The sequence below is a fragment of the Clytia hemisphaerica genome, unplaced genomic scaffold (assembly GCF_902728285.1).
Source record: "Clytia hemisphaerica strain Z4C2 unplaced genomic scaffold, Clytia hemisphaerica genome assembly, whole genome shotgun sequence".
NCBI lineage: Eukaryota > Metazoa > Cnidaria > Hydrozoa > Leptothecata > Clytiidae > Clytia > Clytia hemisphaerica.
In genome coordinates, this window is record NW_027103774.1 from 292,757 (window position 1) to 307,729 (window position 14,973).

Genomic DNA, 14,973 nt, shown 5'->3' on the forward strand with positions numbered 1-14,973 from the left:
ATCGCCGTTTTTGCAGATTTTCATCGGACTTTTTCCTTATATTTCGTTATATTTTCACACAAAAACATTATTAATAGCAGTCCACGATCAAGCATGGTTCAATTGTCATTAAAACTGATTTTTGAAGCCAGAATTTTCTAAAAATCGCCGGAACAGCCGATTTTCGCCGGAAAAACGGTATTTCTTGAATTTCTTAAGCTGTACTTTATATTTTTTTATGAAATTTTGCACATTGAGCCGGAAATATGCCGCAAAAACTGGTCTTTTGGCATTTTCTCGAGATTTTATCATTAGTTTTTTCTGATTTTTTGCTCAAAGATGCGTATTAACAATGCCCAAAACAATGTTGTCTGTACACAAACCCAATCTCTACGGCTAATTTCAAAATTCATTACCGTAGAGGGTCTGTTGTCATTGTCTTTTCTGGTTTGAGATTTTTCAAACCAACCGCTACGATGGAGTGCTGTTGGAGTTTGGCGAGAAATCGGAGGCGATAAAGACAAAATGGCCGTCAGAGTTGTCAGAAAGTATAGAAGTTTGTCGAAAAAAAGTGTTTTCATAACAAAACTGACTTCTTAATTTTTTAATAATTGGAATAAAAGAGAGCTCTAAATGAAGACATTCTATTGCAAAATAACTCTTTTTGCACCAGGGGGGTCAGGATCCAGATACCAAACCCAGGGCCGGGGGGTGGTGTCAATTTTTTTTATCAAATTTCAAAAAGTCAAGTTGGTATTGATACCAAAATGAGGGGGTGGGTCCCCCTTTTTTTAATTTTTGCTGGATTTGAAATTTGTATCTGACTTAATATGTTGTATAATGTAAGTATAAAAACTTATTTGAATCGTTTACACTATACCCCTGTATACCCTGATTCCATATAAAAGCATTCTTCATTCTATAATTGAAATTAAATTTTTATTCAACTTTTGCTGCTGTCAATCCTTTCAATCAACCAAAATTCACTCAAAACTAGAGTTGACCAAACTGAATCAAGTCTTAGCAGATCTTAGAACTTTTTAGTCGCGATAAAATTTTTCTATACATAACGTTCATCCGGCAGGGGGGGTACTAGGGTTGGCGAATGAGGGGTATGTGCGGACGGGACCTCCGAAAACCAACCCTTAGAGAGACTAATTTAAAACTTTTTGATTTTTCAAAAATGACAAATTGAAAGTGATAGGGGCATGATATACTGACGAAGGAGGCCCCACCATTTCTGAATTTTAGCCCTTCTAGATCGCCTAAAACAGGTCTGTTTTAACGTTATTAAACAAAATTTGGCTTGATTAGTAAATTTTTTTTTTACTTTGAAATAATGTGGTCGGGACAAGGCCGGGTGCCCCCCCCCCCGGTGCCGCGGCCCCTGACATAATATAAGTGATTAAGAAGAGGAATGTTCTTTGAATAAAAACATCCACAGATTCTGTTTAGCGTCCCTTGTATGCAGTATCTTATGCATATAACTTCTTGCATTTTTACTGATTGTAAATTTAGGGGGGGGGTGGATCCCCCTTTTCAGAAAAATCGGGATTTTCAAGTTCGTATCGATACCAATTTAGGGGGGTGGGTCCCCCCTTTTTCTAGAAAATTGGGATGTTCAAGTTAGTATTGATACCAATTTAGGGGGTGGTGGTGTCTACTACTTTCAAATCTCGAAAAGTCAGGTTTTTGGGCCCTGGGTTGGTATCCTGGACCCTGACCCCCCTGTTTGCACAAATCGAATGCTTTTTGTTTACATTTTGGATCTTTGAATTCACGAACATGAGAGAGAAGTTGTTTGATTGGAATCTTGTTTTTAAAGTGGTTTTAACTTCAGTTCTTTGCAAAGGAATATACTCAGACTATCTCTGCATGTTTTTAAGTTCAAATTCAGCATTACTTTTACGACATTCGATCTCTAAAACATGCTTAGAAAGTGACCCTCGATCCCCTCAATGAACCCCATCCCTTTGTTTACAATTGTCGTACTTGGCGGCCATTTTATTTCAAAATTGTACTTCATCGCAGAGGTCTCCGTACGGAAAAACTTTCATCAAACAGACAATGCGCACAGAGTGTACTAGGCTACGATAATCGTGAGATACACTCTGGTACAGAGTAAAAACATGGCCGAGTCCGATTTTTGAGAAATTTTTTTTTCCGGTGGAAAATGCCTGAAATATGCCGGAAATCGCCGTTTTTTCTAGATTTTCATTGGACTTTTCTCTTTTAATTGCTTGTTTTTTCATTCAAAAACATTATTAATAGCAATGCCCACCATCAAGCATGTTTCAATTTCCAATGAAATAGATTTTTGAAGCCGGAACAACCTATTTTCGCCGGAAAGACTTGAATTTCTTGAGCTGTACTTTATATTTTTTCATGAAATTTTGCACACTGATGCAATATGACAATACCTAAAATGTGACGGAGCCAGGGGGGGGGTCAACATTTATAATACCAACCCATAGCCCAAAAAACTGACTTTTGACCTTTTGAGCTAAGTTAACAACACCACCCCAAAATTGGTATCGATACCAACTTGAAAATCGTAATTTTCAGAAAAAGGGGGGACCCACCCCCTTATTTTGGTATCGATACCAGCTTGAAAATCATAATTTTCAGAAAAAGGGGGGACCCACCCCCTTAATTTGGTATCGATACCAACATGACTTTTTGAATTTGACAAAATATCATGGGACCCACCCCCTAATTTAGTACCAATACCAATCTAACAAATTTGAGTTTAAAGCTGTTTAAAGGGGACCCATCCCCTCCCACACAAACAGGGTACTAAGAGAAACTTCAAAAAAACTCATTTTTGAAATACTCTTTCTTCAACACAACACAAAAAATGTCATATGCTAAAATAGAAAATGACTGAAAACTGACAATATAATAAAAACAAACCCAATGAAGCTAGCAAAATCAATTGAATCAATATTATCTGAATATAATTGATGTGAAAAAACTAGGAGAAGCTATTATTAGTACATAATTTTAGAACAGAATAGATTCACTCATTACCAAATGCTATCACAGAAAAAATGTTTTTGCTTCAGGCTTGATCAAAAATAAAACTTGAAAATATCGAAAAAGTCCAAAATAAACAAACTTCAAAGTCATTTATACTTATTACTCATTTACAGTCATTATACTCAAAAGCTAAAACAAATCCAATTGAAACCTGTTTAGACTGATATGTACCCCGGGGTATTTTCTAGCTATAAGAGCAAAAATTAGGAAAGTTTTGCTGTCATTTTGATAATACCAACTTTCTGAATCATATTATTTAAAAAAAGGGGTACCCATCCCCTATTTTGGTATCAATACCAACTGAGGATAACTCTTTTTTTCTAAAAAAGGGGGACCCACCCCCATCAATACCAACTTGACTTTTCAGACTTGTAAAGAAAAAAGAGACACCACCACCCGGCTATGGGTTTGGTATCTGGATGTTGACCCCCCCCCCTGACGGAGCCTGATTTTCTTTCCGGCCGAAAATGCCGGAAATATGCTGGAAAAACCGGTTTTTGACAAATTTCTCGAATTTTCAGTTTTAGTTTTTTCTGATTTTTTGCAGAAAAGTGCGTATTCGCAATGCTCTAAACATGGCCGAGTTCGATTTTTGAGAAAAAAAATTTTCCGGTTGAAAATGCCGGAAGTCGCCGTTTTTGCACATTTTCATTGGATTTTTTCCTTATATTTCTATGTTTTTCACACACTCAAAAACATTATTGAACAATGCTCACCATCAAGAAAAATAGCATTCCCATTTAAAGCGATTTGTTTCATCTCTATCGAAAGTGCTGAACTTCATTCCGCTATAACCACTCACCCCATCTCCTGCGTTGCCAGAATATCCTGCGAAATTTGAATATTTGGCCCATATTTTCGTTCCATCTTTCTGAACCATATCGAAACGGACTTCACTTCCTGTCCGATGTGCTTGTGCGGTTAAATGGTAGAGATTCTTGTTTCCCAACCAAAACTCCCGATACAAGCAACCGAAACCTTATTTGTAGGCTTCCCAATTTCGTTGAAAGTTTGTACTGCCGTCGACGCGTCGCTGCACAAGGGTCCAGCCACCTCCGTTAGCCTGTTGATCACAATTGACCTGGATGACCACATCTATCATGTTTTTATTGATACGGTACAGACCATTTGTTCTATCGACTTGTGCATAATGATCCTTGCAATCTCTCCTGACCGGTTTGGCGCGACAATCACAATAATATTTCTCAACCAGGTTATAGTCCTCTACACAAAAACAAGATCCGCATGAGGCAGCCTTTGTTTGACAAAAACCATTTCGAACGCGATCCTTGGTTTTCAGAAATTCCAGCAGCTCAATCTTTCTTGAGAGGGCTTGAATCTGTGACTTTAATACACTGGTATCCGTGGACGGTTTCAGCTCAGATATTTGCAGGCTCGCCAAGAAGATATTGATTATGAGAAGCGACTTCATTTCTAACTTCATTTAAGTAAATGTGCTCTCTAATGTGAGACGTTAACACCCATTTGACTGATATACTTGTTTTCGCTTTATACACACTCGTATAAAAAGAGTGGGCGTTTCTTTTGTAGATTGCAGTACTCTTTATCTTTTTGTTTCTTATGTACACTGAAAGTTAGGCTACAATGTTGCTGCTTTTTGTGAGATCTGTAGTCTCGTCCCCGTTCACTCGTTTTATACATGGTCAACATCTTGGTATAAATTGTAAGCTTTATTTAACAGGATACATAATGGATCAGAATTTCATAGCCTACAGACCAATGATTTATTTGTAGGATGTGTTATGTAACCCCAGTCATATGTCCAAATATTATCTGCATTGAGTGTTTTTTGATGTACAAACACCCTGAAACTATCAACCTACGTTTCCAATCAATATATGTGTTTAAACATCTGCTAAAGTGTTTGTAAAAAATTATCTAAAAATATTTCTTGAAATGTTTACCGCATCTGTCCCAGAAACAAATATGGTGCTCGTGAAAACTTCTGAGAGCCCCGGATTACTGGGTTTGCAAGTCGACAACGTGTGCGGTAACATCACGGTCTGAAATTTACACGTCTATTTTGCCGAAATTTCTACAATTTCTATTTTTGATTACCTTGAGATACAACTCTTCAGCTGGCCCAAAAATTAAAAAGGGGGGTAATTTAAAAGTGGGTCCAAAAAAAGCATATCAAAGTCTAAGCTCGGTATGTGCAAAATGTCATGCTTTCAGCAAAACCTTCCATTAATAAGAAATCCATTAATATCGTGCAACATTGAATACAATTCTTTGATTTTAGATCTTTTTTCATTGTCTCAAGTTCACCTTTCTACACTGTTTTATTTTTTAGATTCGACCTTGCTGAACTTCACATGAAGCTTGGAAACTTTGAGAAGGCGGAACGAATATTGAAACAAACCTTGTTGAAAAATGAAACAAGTGAGAAATTTAGTTTTTGTCAAAACACTGGATATTCAAGTCCTCCAAGATTTCCTCTTTGAACTGTCTTTGAACTCTGGTGTTATAATAATGGACTGACAAATGATATCTTATACTCTTTTCTGAATAAAATAAATATTCATAATTACATTTTTTAACCTCTGTTTGTTTTAGAAACTCCTTGACTTAAGTGTTAAGAAGATATTTCGATTCACTTCCCATTATACTGGGACATAAGTCATTCTTTTTGCTTCACGACATTTCTTTTTTTCAGCAACTGCACTATCTCGTAGCATCGAGGAGGCTCGTTGTCAATTCTTGTTGGCTCAGATTTATCAAAAGACTAAAGAGTCCGAAGAAATTCTCGAAGCTTATTTGAAAGCCAAAGAATTGCAATCAAAGTAGGCATCGTTCAATTTTATTTTCAATAGTATTAGACATTCAGTCAACCTAGGTCAACTCGTTCGAATGACTGCTATTTTTAAAATAACTGCTTTTGTCCGATATTAGCACACCTCTATTCTACGATATTCATGACGTAATTCATTTCTACGGAAGAATCCCGGTTTTTGCCAGTAGTGGCAAATTTTGATCAATTTTCACTAGTCAAAATTTGCCACTACTGGTAAAAACCGGGATGTTTCCGTGGAAAACATTACGTCATGAATACTAACCTTTTTTAACTTTCAGGGTTATCAAGAGAGTGGCCACAGAACAACCAGATGATTTACAAGAACACAAAGCTCTAGCAGCAAAGTATGTAACTTAGTGGAGAATAAATTTTGAGAAATAATTTTAATCCTTAACTTTACTTATACTTAACGTCACAGTTTGGTTCACGCACCGATTTTATGGTTATCTCTCTCTAATTCGATCTTTATGGGACCAAAAATTTTCTTCTTAAATAGAGAAACATTCGAATTACAGAGCGTAATTTAAACCACTTTTCAGTTTAGGGGATCAATATTTTAGTTCGAATTACAGAAAGATTCGGATAATAGAGATGAGGTTCGAATTAGAGTGGGGTCACTGTATGCTGTATGTACAAAAACAGATTCAATGAAATTGAATAGTATAAATTGTGGAACGATTCCGGAATTTTACAGCTAGCCCTCTGGAAATATTACGGCCTATTAATCGTTCTACTGGAAAGCTTAGCTTGTGTGTTGTTTTTTTACTTAGAACTTGTTTCAAGACCGTGTCATTCAGGTTAACCCTTTTACCTACCCTTTCCTCTTTCCTCTTTAACAGGGTTTCTTACAACATCGGTCAATACTATTACAATGGAAAGGACTTCGATCGAGCCATCAAGTCGTATAAAGAAGCGACTTACTTCAATGAATCTGAAATAACGGTAGGACTTTTCAAAAACCTGCGGTTTCCGCAAGTAGTAGCGTGGTGGTAACGGTGCGCAGGTTTTTTATGGCTCCGAGATGCAACTCATATTATTAATTTTGTCATCTCTCCCCTTTTTTCACACGACAGAGAACAGTTTTTAGCCAAAAAGAGGAAAGAAAATCTTCCAACAAACTTCACATGCAAATCATTCTTTGATTTGCCACCAAATAGTAAACTTATCTCTAGAATAAAAATTGAACATCATCCTTTGCGGTAAAGGTCAGGGAGACCGACACGGTTTATTTGGTTAAGCAATTCTTTGCCTAAACAACCACTCGCCTGATTTTATTGCTTTTAATGTTCGAACAATCTTACAGTTCTTATATTTGATATCAAAATAATAAATAACTGCACATTGTCTCGTTTACAGTACATTCTTGCATTGGCTGAGTTGTATCTTTTGAATCAAGATCTCGATGCTTGCCAATCACAACTACAAACCATTCTCAAGAATAATAAAGATTGCGATCGAGCTACTCTGGTAAGATTGAATGATCAAGAACTATATTAAATACATAGCGGCTGTAGTATGAAGGTAGAGCACCCAAAGGTTGTGGGTTCGATCCCTGGTCAGGTCTACCAAAGATTTAGAAAATGGCACTTCTCTGCTTGATGCTCAGCAATTAAAGAGTAGGGTCAAGGGTAAGAGGAGAAATCCAGGGAAAGAGTGACGTCATCTCCTACAATTTAGGCAGTTAAAGAAAAGAAAGACTATGGTCGCCCTCGATTCTAGTCTCAAAGCTATGTATACTGGAATCAAATAATTTTAGTTTGCCAAAGTAGCTTCACCTGAAAATTAATAAACGCCCGTCTTTGTTACTTAATTTTTTATGAATATGAAAAGAACCAATCCTGGTATTTCAATGATTGTGTGTGTATTTTTGAATCATTTAGATATTCTCTTTCTTTGATTTGTAGATGATGGCAGACTTGCTGTTCCGCAAGGGAGAGTACGATTCTGCTACTTTCCATTTCCAAGAAATACTCAGTAGAAAACCAAGTAAGTCGCATGAATGGATGATAGAGCAGCAGTGGCGCTATATGAAGGCGGCCCAAACTTATTTTCGCTCCTTCACTAAAACTCCTCCAAAAACTTTTCAACCCATGCGTACTGACAAACCTTTTGATTGTTACAGTAATTTTTTGAATGCATTCCATAGAATAGAGCTTGATGTTAAATTGTCAATTAAACTTTACTCCAACTTATCATTACAGGTTATTATGATGCACTTGCCAAACTTGTCGAACTTTTACGTCGTGCTGGAAAGCTGGAAGATGGACCAAAATACTTAGATCAGGTAACATTAGAAATTCAATCTTCGGTGTTCATTTCATCAAGATTTGATTTTCATTCATTTCAAAAAACCATTTTGCCTCGTCAGCAATGTCCACAATCAAGCATGGTTCAATTGTCGATAAAACTGATTTTTAAAGCCGGAACTTTCTAAAAATCGCCGGAACAGCCGATTTTCGCCGGAAAAACGGTATTTCTTGAATTTCTCGAGCTGTACTTTATATTTTTTTATGAAATTTTGCACACTGATGTAAAATGACAATACCTAAAAAGTGACGGAGCCCGATTTTCGAAAAACATTTTTTTCCGGCCGAAAATGCCGGAAATATGCCGGAAAAACTGTTTTTTTGGCATTTTCTCGAGATTTTATCATTAGTTTTTTCTGATTTTTCGCTCAAAGGTGCGTATTAATATTGCCCAAAACATGGCGAAGTCCGATTTTTGAGAAAAAAATTTTTCCGGCCGAAAATGCTGGAAATATGCCGGAAAGACAGTATTTCTTGAATTTCTCGAGCTCTACTTTATATTTTTTTTGTGAAATTTTGCACACTGATGCAATATGACAATACCTAAAATGTGACGGAGCCCGATTTTCGAAAAACATTTTTTCCGGCCGAAAATGCCGGAAATATGCCGGAAAAACCGTTTTTTACATTTTCTCGAATTTTCATCTTCAGTTTTTTCTAATTTTTTTGCAGAAAGATGCGTATTCGCAATGCTCAACTGAGTTCGATTTTTGAGAAATGCCGGAAATCGCCGTTTTTGCAGATTTTCATTAGATTTTTTTACTTGTATTTCTATGTTTTTGACACAAAAACATTATTGATAACAATGCTCACAATCAAGCATTATTCAATTGTCAATAAAACTGATTTTTGCGACCAGAACTTTCTATTTATTTTTTCCCTACAACCCTTCCCTCTCTCCTTATCAACAATCAATGATGAATTTATTGCGTTATGCATTTTCCCTAAACGCTATATTTTCTGACTGATTTTTTTCTCCTCGCATTGCTTTCTAACTTTCATCATCAGGTAGGTCCATTCAGCATCTAGCTTGTTTATTATCGAATAAGAATTTAGAAATTCATGAAATAATTGAATTTCATTTCTCCCTTGCACTTGATAGGCTCTTGCAAGCAACCCACGTGCCCAAATGGAAGCTGGCTACAATTATTGCAAAGGTTTATATGAATGGTACGTTGTATTCATTTGCTTTGTCTAATACACTGTATTTTACAATTTACTTTTTGGCTACTTTAAACACAAATAAGTTCTTTTTTTATTTTCTTATTTTGACTTTTTTCCCAGGTACCAAAACAATGCTTCGTCTGCACTCAAATTTTTCAATCTTGCTCGCAAAGATAGTTTATGGTATGTATATTATCCTTTCTTTTTATTACACGTTTTTTTATAAGAACATCCAAAGTTTTTGAAGCCTTCTAATGTTGTTAACTTTTTGAGTTTTAAGCCTAAAATGTTCTTAACAATAACATGTTCTTATTTCCACCATTTTTGGGGCATTTTTGTCCATTTTCCTAAGAAAGCGGATGTTTTAGAGTCTGCGAAGCCTTAAATTGTTCTTAACTTGTTCTTAACATTTTGGCCATCGAAGCCTTATGTTCTTATATAGTTTGTTCTTATAAAAAACGTTGATTCTGATGTAACGCAATTCATTTATCAATTCTTACCAGGCGTTGTTCACATGGAGACAAGCCGCCCATGTCGGTGAAATACCTGTAAACCCGTCAAATTGTTATAAGGCAAAATGGTTACTAAGAGGCGAGAATGTCAATATAATTATGGTGTTCTAATTTGAATAATGAATTTAGAACACAATGACCTTGGTCAACTAATTACATCAGTCTTCCATTGAACATTCTCTCATAACACCTCTGTGTCACAGACACGCTGGGACCCAGCCCTACTGGGAAATTGACTTTGATTTCATCCCCATCCGAAAATCAATGTATAAAAACTGCACTCCGAAACCATCCCCACTGGATTTTCTAACCTTAGAACAATAGAATTTATATCCCCACTTGAATTTCGATAGGAATTCTTATCCCCACTGAAGAATAAAGCTCCACCGGGGCTGTGAGACAGGGGTGTCTAATACACAAGATTCAAATGGTGAGAATTATTCTTGTCTTTTTTTCTGTACAGGGGTGAGAAAGCTTTGTTCAACATGATCGATATTTGTTTGAATCCTGATAGTGATATCGTTGGAGGTGAAACATTTGATGTCGCCGAAGGAACCAAGTAAGTGCATTTTCATCTTTTGAAAAATACTTTAAGGGCAGAAAGTTTCGCGAAGTCAAAAAGTCGTGAAATACAGCGAATTTAAGATTCTCGAATGATGGTTTTAGCCGAAATTTCACAGATAGAACTTTCGCGAAATCGTATAAAACTTACCTTTTTTGGAAAGTTTCTGCCAGGTAAAAAATTAAACCTGAAAAACGCGAAAGTATTTTTTCGCGTAAAATAAACTTTCCTACTCAGTTTTGCACTGTTTGCTAAATTTTTGCGTGTTTTGTGAGTTTGTTTCTGCCCGCGAAAGTTTCTACCCTTAAAGTAAACGAAGTGTTAATTTTTTTTGTTTTTAACAAGCAACGCGGCTTCTGATTGTTCAATAAGATGCGATTCTATCTGCCTATCAACCCCTTTTGTCAAAAGCTACATGGAAGAGTATTACTTCCTACTTTCCAGGGCCAAATGACTTCAAATATTTAAAATGAATTCTTTCTTCTACTAAAATTATACATACCGTAAGCACGGGACTTTTGGTCTACCCTCGAACTTAAATCTCATTTGAAGTAAGTCTTAACAGCGAGCTCTAGTTTAACCGATCAGCTTTTTGCTCTGTCCATTCTAATTGTTGGAGTAGGCAAAACGTTGGCAGGTTAAATCTTTACCTGAATAAGTTTGAATCGTTGACTTTCTAGAGCCATCTTTTTGCTCGCTTCAAAGACATTCTTTTTCATAATATAGAATTCAACACTTCAAGAATATCCAAAATGAATTACTAATTATCCAGGGTTGTTCTGTCCTCGAGGATTGCCTCGAGCATTCTGGAAACCTTCTTGCAAGTATTTTGATCGGTGGTTACCTTTTCAATTCTTTGTTTTACTTTTCTTTCTTACAGTCAATATGAAAAGCACGATACTGAACAAATGGCTATCAAGACGGCAGAAAAATTACTGAAAGTAAGTCTTGTGGCCTTTCCTTATTTTAAATAAATTCTACTTTAGGGTAAAATGATTCAAGTAAAATTTCAAGTGCTAACTCGTGAAACACAGGGGTTTGTTTTCCGACGATGACAAATGACTGGGATATTCCAGAAAAATCCGTACCCCCTATGTTGAGGAAGTCCTGAATATTCTTTTGATTTTCAGGACCACCCTAAAACTCCTCCATATACCAATACTGAACTCCCGCAGACCCTCCTGGATTTTTGGATTAAAATTCATACCCCCTGGATTTTTTATTTCCAGACCACCCTGGACGTCACACCTCCCTTCCAGTGAGAGAGCTCTGCATTTTAGACCTTTAATTAAAAAGACCCTAAATAAACCCATTCTTACATAACATATCATTCCTTGTTCTGGTTCTGGATAGGCCTTTTCATAAATTTTGAGTGAAACGACTACCTCGTTTTGAAACCATTACAAAGGTGATTAAATCTTCTAAGAACTTGTTACTTTTTTATGAATACAATGTACTTCTTATGAACTCCTCGAGGTAAGCGTTGCTTTAACGTAATCTACGAAAAGGTCTATAAGTTTCCTCCTAAGTAGTTCATCCAATCTATCTTTTGAGACGCCCCACTTTTCATGCCATTCTCAATCTCGATAACTCTTTCACAACCAGGAGATGAAACCGAGTCGTAATCCCTTAAAACAGAAGCTGTTTGAAAATCAACTACTCGTGACCACAAGAAACACGCAACTCGTACAAAAAGCTCTCAATAACTTGATGGAAATTGCTCAAGTTGAGGTGAGATTCTATAATGTGTCTGATATGTTTCTTGCAGATAACTTAATACAAATTAGCAAGTTGATTGACTTAAATATTTTTTTCTCATTTAGTTATTTTTAACTGAACTATATCTGTTCCCCGGTAGGGGAATATTTGGGATCCTTATCTGTCGGGACTTTCTTTCTTTTTTTACCCTTAGCGGGATTTCGAAGGTTCGAAGGTCCTTAAAAGGCGCCCACCCCCTCCGGAATCTGCTCTTTCAGTCCTTTTCTGTTTTGCAGACCACCATACTCCATAAGATATCGTTATCCGAACTAGAAGATGGACAGAAGCCTACTTCAAATGGTTTTATGAGACTTTTTATACATCCTTAAAGCGTCTTTAGTTGAGCAATGATTCTTAAAAGAATATTGAACATCAAGTACCTTTCAATATTTAGAATGACTATGTACCAGCGCTTTTGGGGATGGCCACAGCTCACATGATACTCAAACAAACACCAAAAGCCCGGAATCAACTCAAACGTATCTCCAAAATGTCATGGAACTCTGAGGTTTGTTCTGCCTTTATTTTCCATGAATTGTCATACGTTGACCATAGTCATTATAAAAAAACACTGGTCTGGAAGGCTTTTGTTTCTTTTTATTGTCAAAAGATACAGCTTACGTACCAAAATCGATTTATTTTGCAAACTTTTTGATCATGTGATTAGAAAATAGACCAATTTCAAGAGGGCATTTCGGTAACGTGATCAAAAAGTATGCAAATTGCAACTTGTCTTTTGCTTGTAACAAAAGAAAATTGAACAAAAAGCTAAAACAATACATTGCCAGACCGGGGTTTTTTATAATAATTATGCCTTGACGAGCTGCTAGATCCATCAGTTTTCATGACAACAATAGTGATAGAAACTAGAATTACGGCTGTACCAACTTTATGACCGAGCGTAGATACTTGATTTGTTAGTTTCAAGTCGACTCATCTAAGTTTGACTTTGAATTCAAAAGTATTCAAATTTTATTAAAATGGTGTGCACAGTTATGTCAATTGAGGGTTAAATGGCTGATTTGCGATTTATTTGTTGACAATAAACTTTACTTTTTAGGATGCTGAAGACTTTGAACGAAGTTGGCTTCTCCTCGCTGATATATTTATTCAGGTTAGTGAAAATTAATCAATAAGAAGATGTGCCAAGTTGCATTGCTTCATTGCTACGTGTCTGCTCGCTCATCTAGCAAGTAACCTTATTCAAGAAATTGAATAAAAAAAGGCAAGAAATGCTAGAAAAATTCACAAGTCTTTTCAGTGATGATATATTACTAATAAGCCTGATCTATTGCCTTAAGGAATCTTCGACTCTGCGATTTCGAAAACGAAAAAGCGGCAATAAAAAGCACAGATGATCCAACGTTTTGAACCTTATGAACCACTATGATGCTTATTTTTCTTCCTATTTAGAATGGGAAATACGATATGGCACAAGAACAACTCAAAAAGTGTTTGACTTATAATAAGGTATAGTATGGTTACGTGGAAGGTTGACACTAAGTTTTACAATCTATATGTGTGGCAGGGCAGGTGTATGCATTTCGTCCTAAGTTGGCTCGTCAGCATTGTGAACTTCATATATTGAGCCTAATATTTTATGTTCTTTACTCAGTCCACTACGAGAAAAAATAGCAAAGGCCTACTTGCTTCGATTATGTCCCGTCATATTTCTGCACTGTGCCATGAAGGGAAAACGTTTAGTTTATAGAAATCAAATGTTTCCTTAAATTCTTTTTGTAGAGTTGTGCCAAAGCATGGGAATATCTTGGTTTCATTATGGAGAAAGAACAATCATACAAAGACGCAGCATTGAATTATGAAAACGCATGGAAATTCACCAATGAATCCAGTCCTGCTATAGGTACTACTTATTCATTTGAAAATCTAGCGGCACTTTGAAAAGTGTTAGTTTTGACTTAAAATTTACATATGAGAGTCCGGAGAATTTCTAATCAGACATTTCGGACTGGACTGAGTAAGCTCTATATGATTGCCCAAATTACTTATCTTCTAAAATTTTAGGTTATCGATTGGGATTCAATTATTTGAAAGCTAAAAGATTCGTAGATGCAATAGATGTATGTCACAAGGTAAGAAATACCGTATCTCTTCTCATCAAAAACCTGACTGAAATTTGATTGTAATTGATTTTCTAGTTTGAGTAAAGAAAACGATTTAAGTTAATTTCATACTCAAAGTTTCATGCCATCCAGGATGGCAATCTTCAGCGAAATGATTTTCTCAATACAAGATTAGGTATAGGTTTCGCACTTGACCAAACCTGTTTTTTTTTCGAAGGATTTTTCGAGTGGATCTATATGTCATTTTTTTATTAAAATTTTGAGGCTCACAGAACTTATCTGTAAAAGTCGTCTTTCGTCTCATTTTTTTTTTTTGTATAGTGAAATTCGAAGTTGCAGATCTAGAACAATAAAACTTGTTATATGAATTCATAATTAGCATTAGGCTTTTGAGAAAAAATTTGAATATGGGGGGTGAAGGATATAACATTTCTTGTAAATTTACCTCCGGACATTGTGACTTTTGACCCCCCGGACAGCAGGTCTAACCCCCTGACACCGGACAAGCATCAATTGACCCCTGTACATTCAAAATTACCCCCAAACAGAGCAAATTAACACCCGGACAAGGCAAATTTTGTAGATTTTTCACTACCCCCGGACACTTTATTCCCCCCATGTACGGATATTTTCTGGAAAAGCCTATTCTGTCGATTGGAAGTGTGAAGGTTTCGATCATAGACGGTGTACCGCAGAGACTGTTCGAATCTTGGGCAGAATGTTAGGGAAGCATGTAACTGATGAACAAGAATGA

The 14,973-nt window shown here is 36.2% G+C and overlaps 1 protein-coding gene across 1 annotated transcript in view; it reads left to right on the forward strand.

The window, feature by feature from the left end:
* Window positions 1–14,973, forward strand: part of LOC136806115 (tetratricopeptide repeat protein 21B-like) — a 28,562-nt gene that overhangs the window by 12,900 nt on the left and 689 nt on the right. Inside the window, exons 24-40 of the mRNA XM_067062682.1 lie at window positions 5,333–5,421; window positions 5,696–5,822; window positions 6,112–6,177; window positions 6,673–6,775; window positions 7,190–7,300; window positions 7,738–7,819; window positions 8,035–8,117; window positions 9,242–9,309; window positions 9,424–9,486; window positions 10,279–10,374; window positions 11,258–11,318; window positions 11,983–12,108; window positions 12,530–12,643; window positions 13,196–13,249; window positions 13,549–13,605; window positions 13,879–13,999; window positions 14,161–14,228. Of these exons, the coding sequence (XP_066918783.1) occupies window positions 5,333–5,421; window positions 5,696–5,822; window positions 6,112–6,177; window positions 6,673–6,775; window positions 7,190–7,300; window positions 7,738–7,819; window positions 8,035–8,117; window positions 9,242–9,309; window positions 9,424–9,486; window positions 10,279–10,374; window positions 11,258–11,318; window positions 11,983–12,108; window positions 12,530–12,643; window positions 13,196–13,249; window positions 13,549–13,605; window positions 13,879–13,999; window positions 14,161–14,228 (1,489 nt within the window). The remainder of the gene's footprint in view (window positions 1–5,332; window positions 5,422–5,695; window positions 5,823–6,111; window positions 6,178–6,672; window positions 6,776–7,189; window positions 7,301–7,737; window positions 7,820–8,034; window positions 8,118–9,241; window positions 9,310–9,423; window positions 9,487–10,278; window positions 10,375–11,257; window positions 11,319–11,982; window positions 12,109–12,529; window positions 12,644–13,195; window positions 13,250–13,548; window positions 13,606–13,878; window positions 14,000–14,160; window positions 14,229–14,973) is intronic.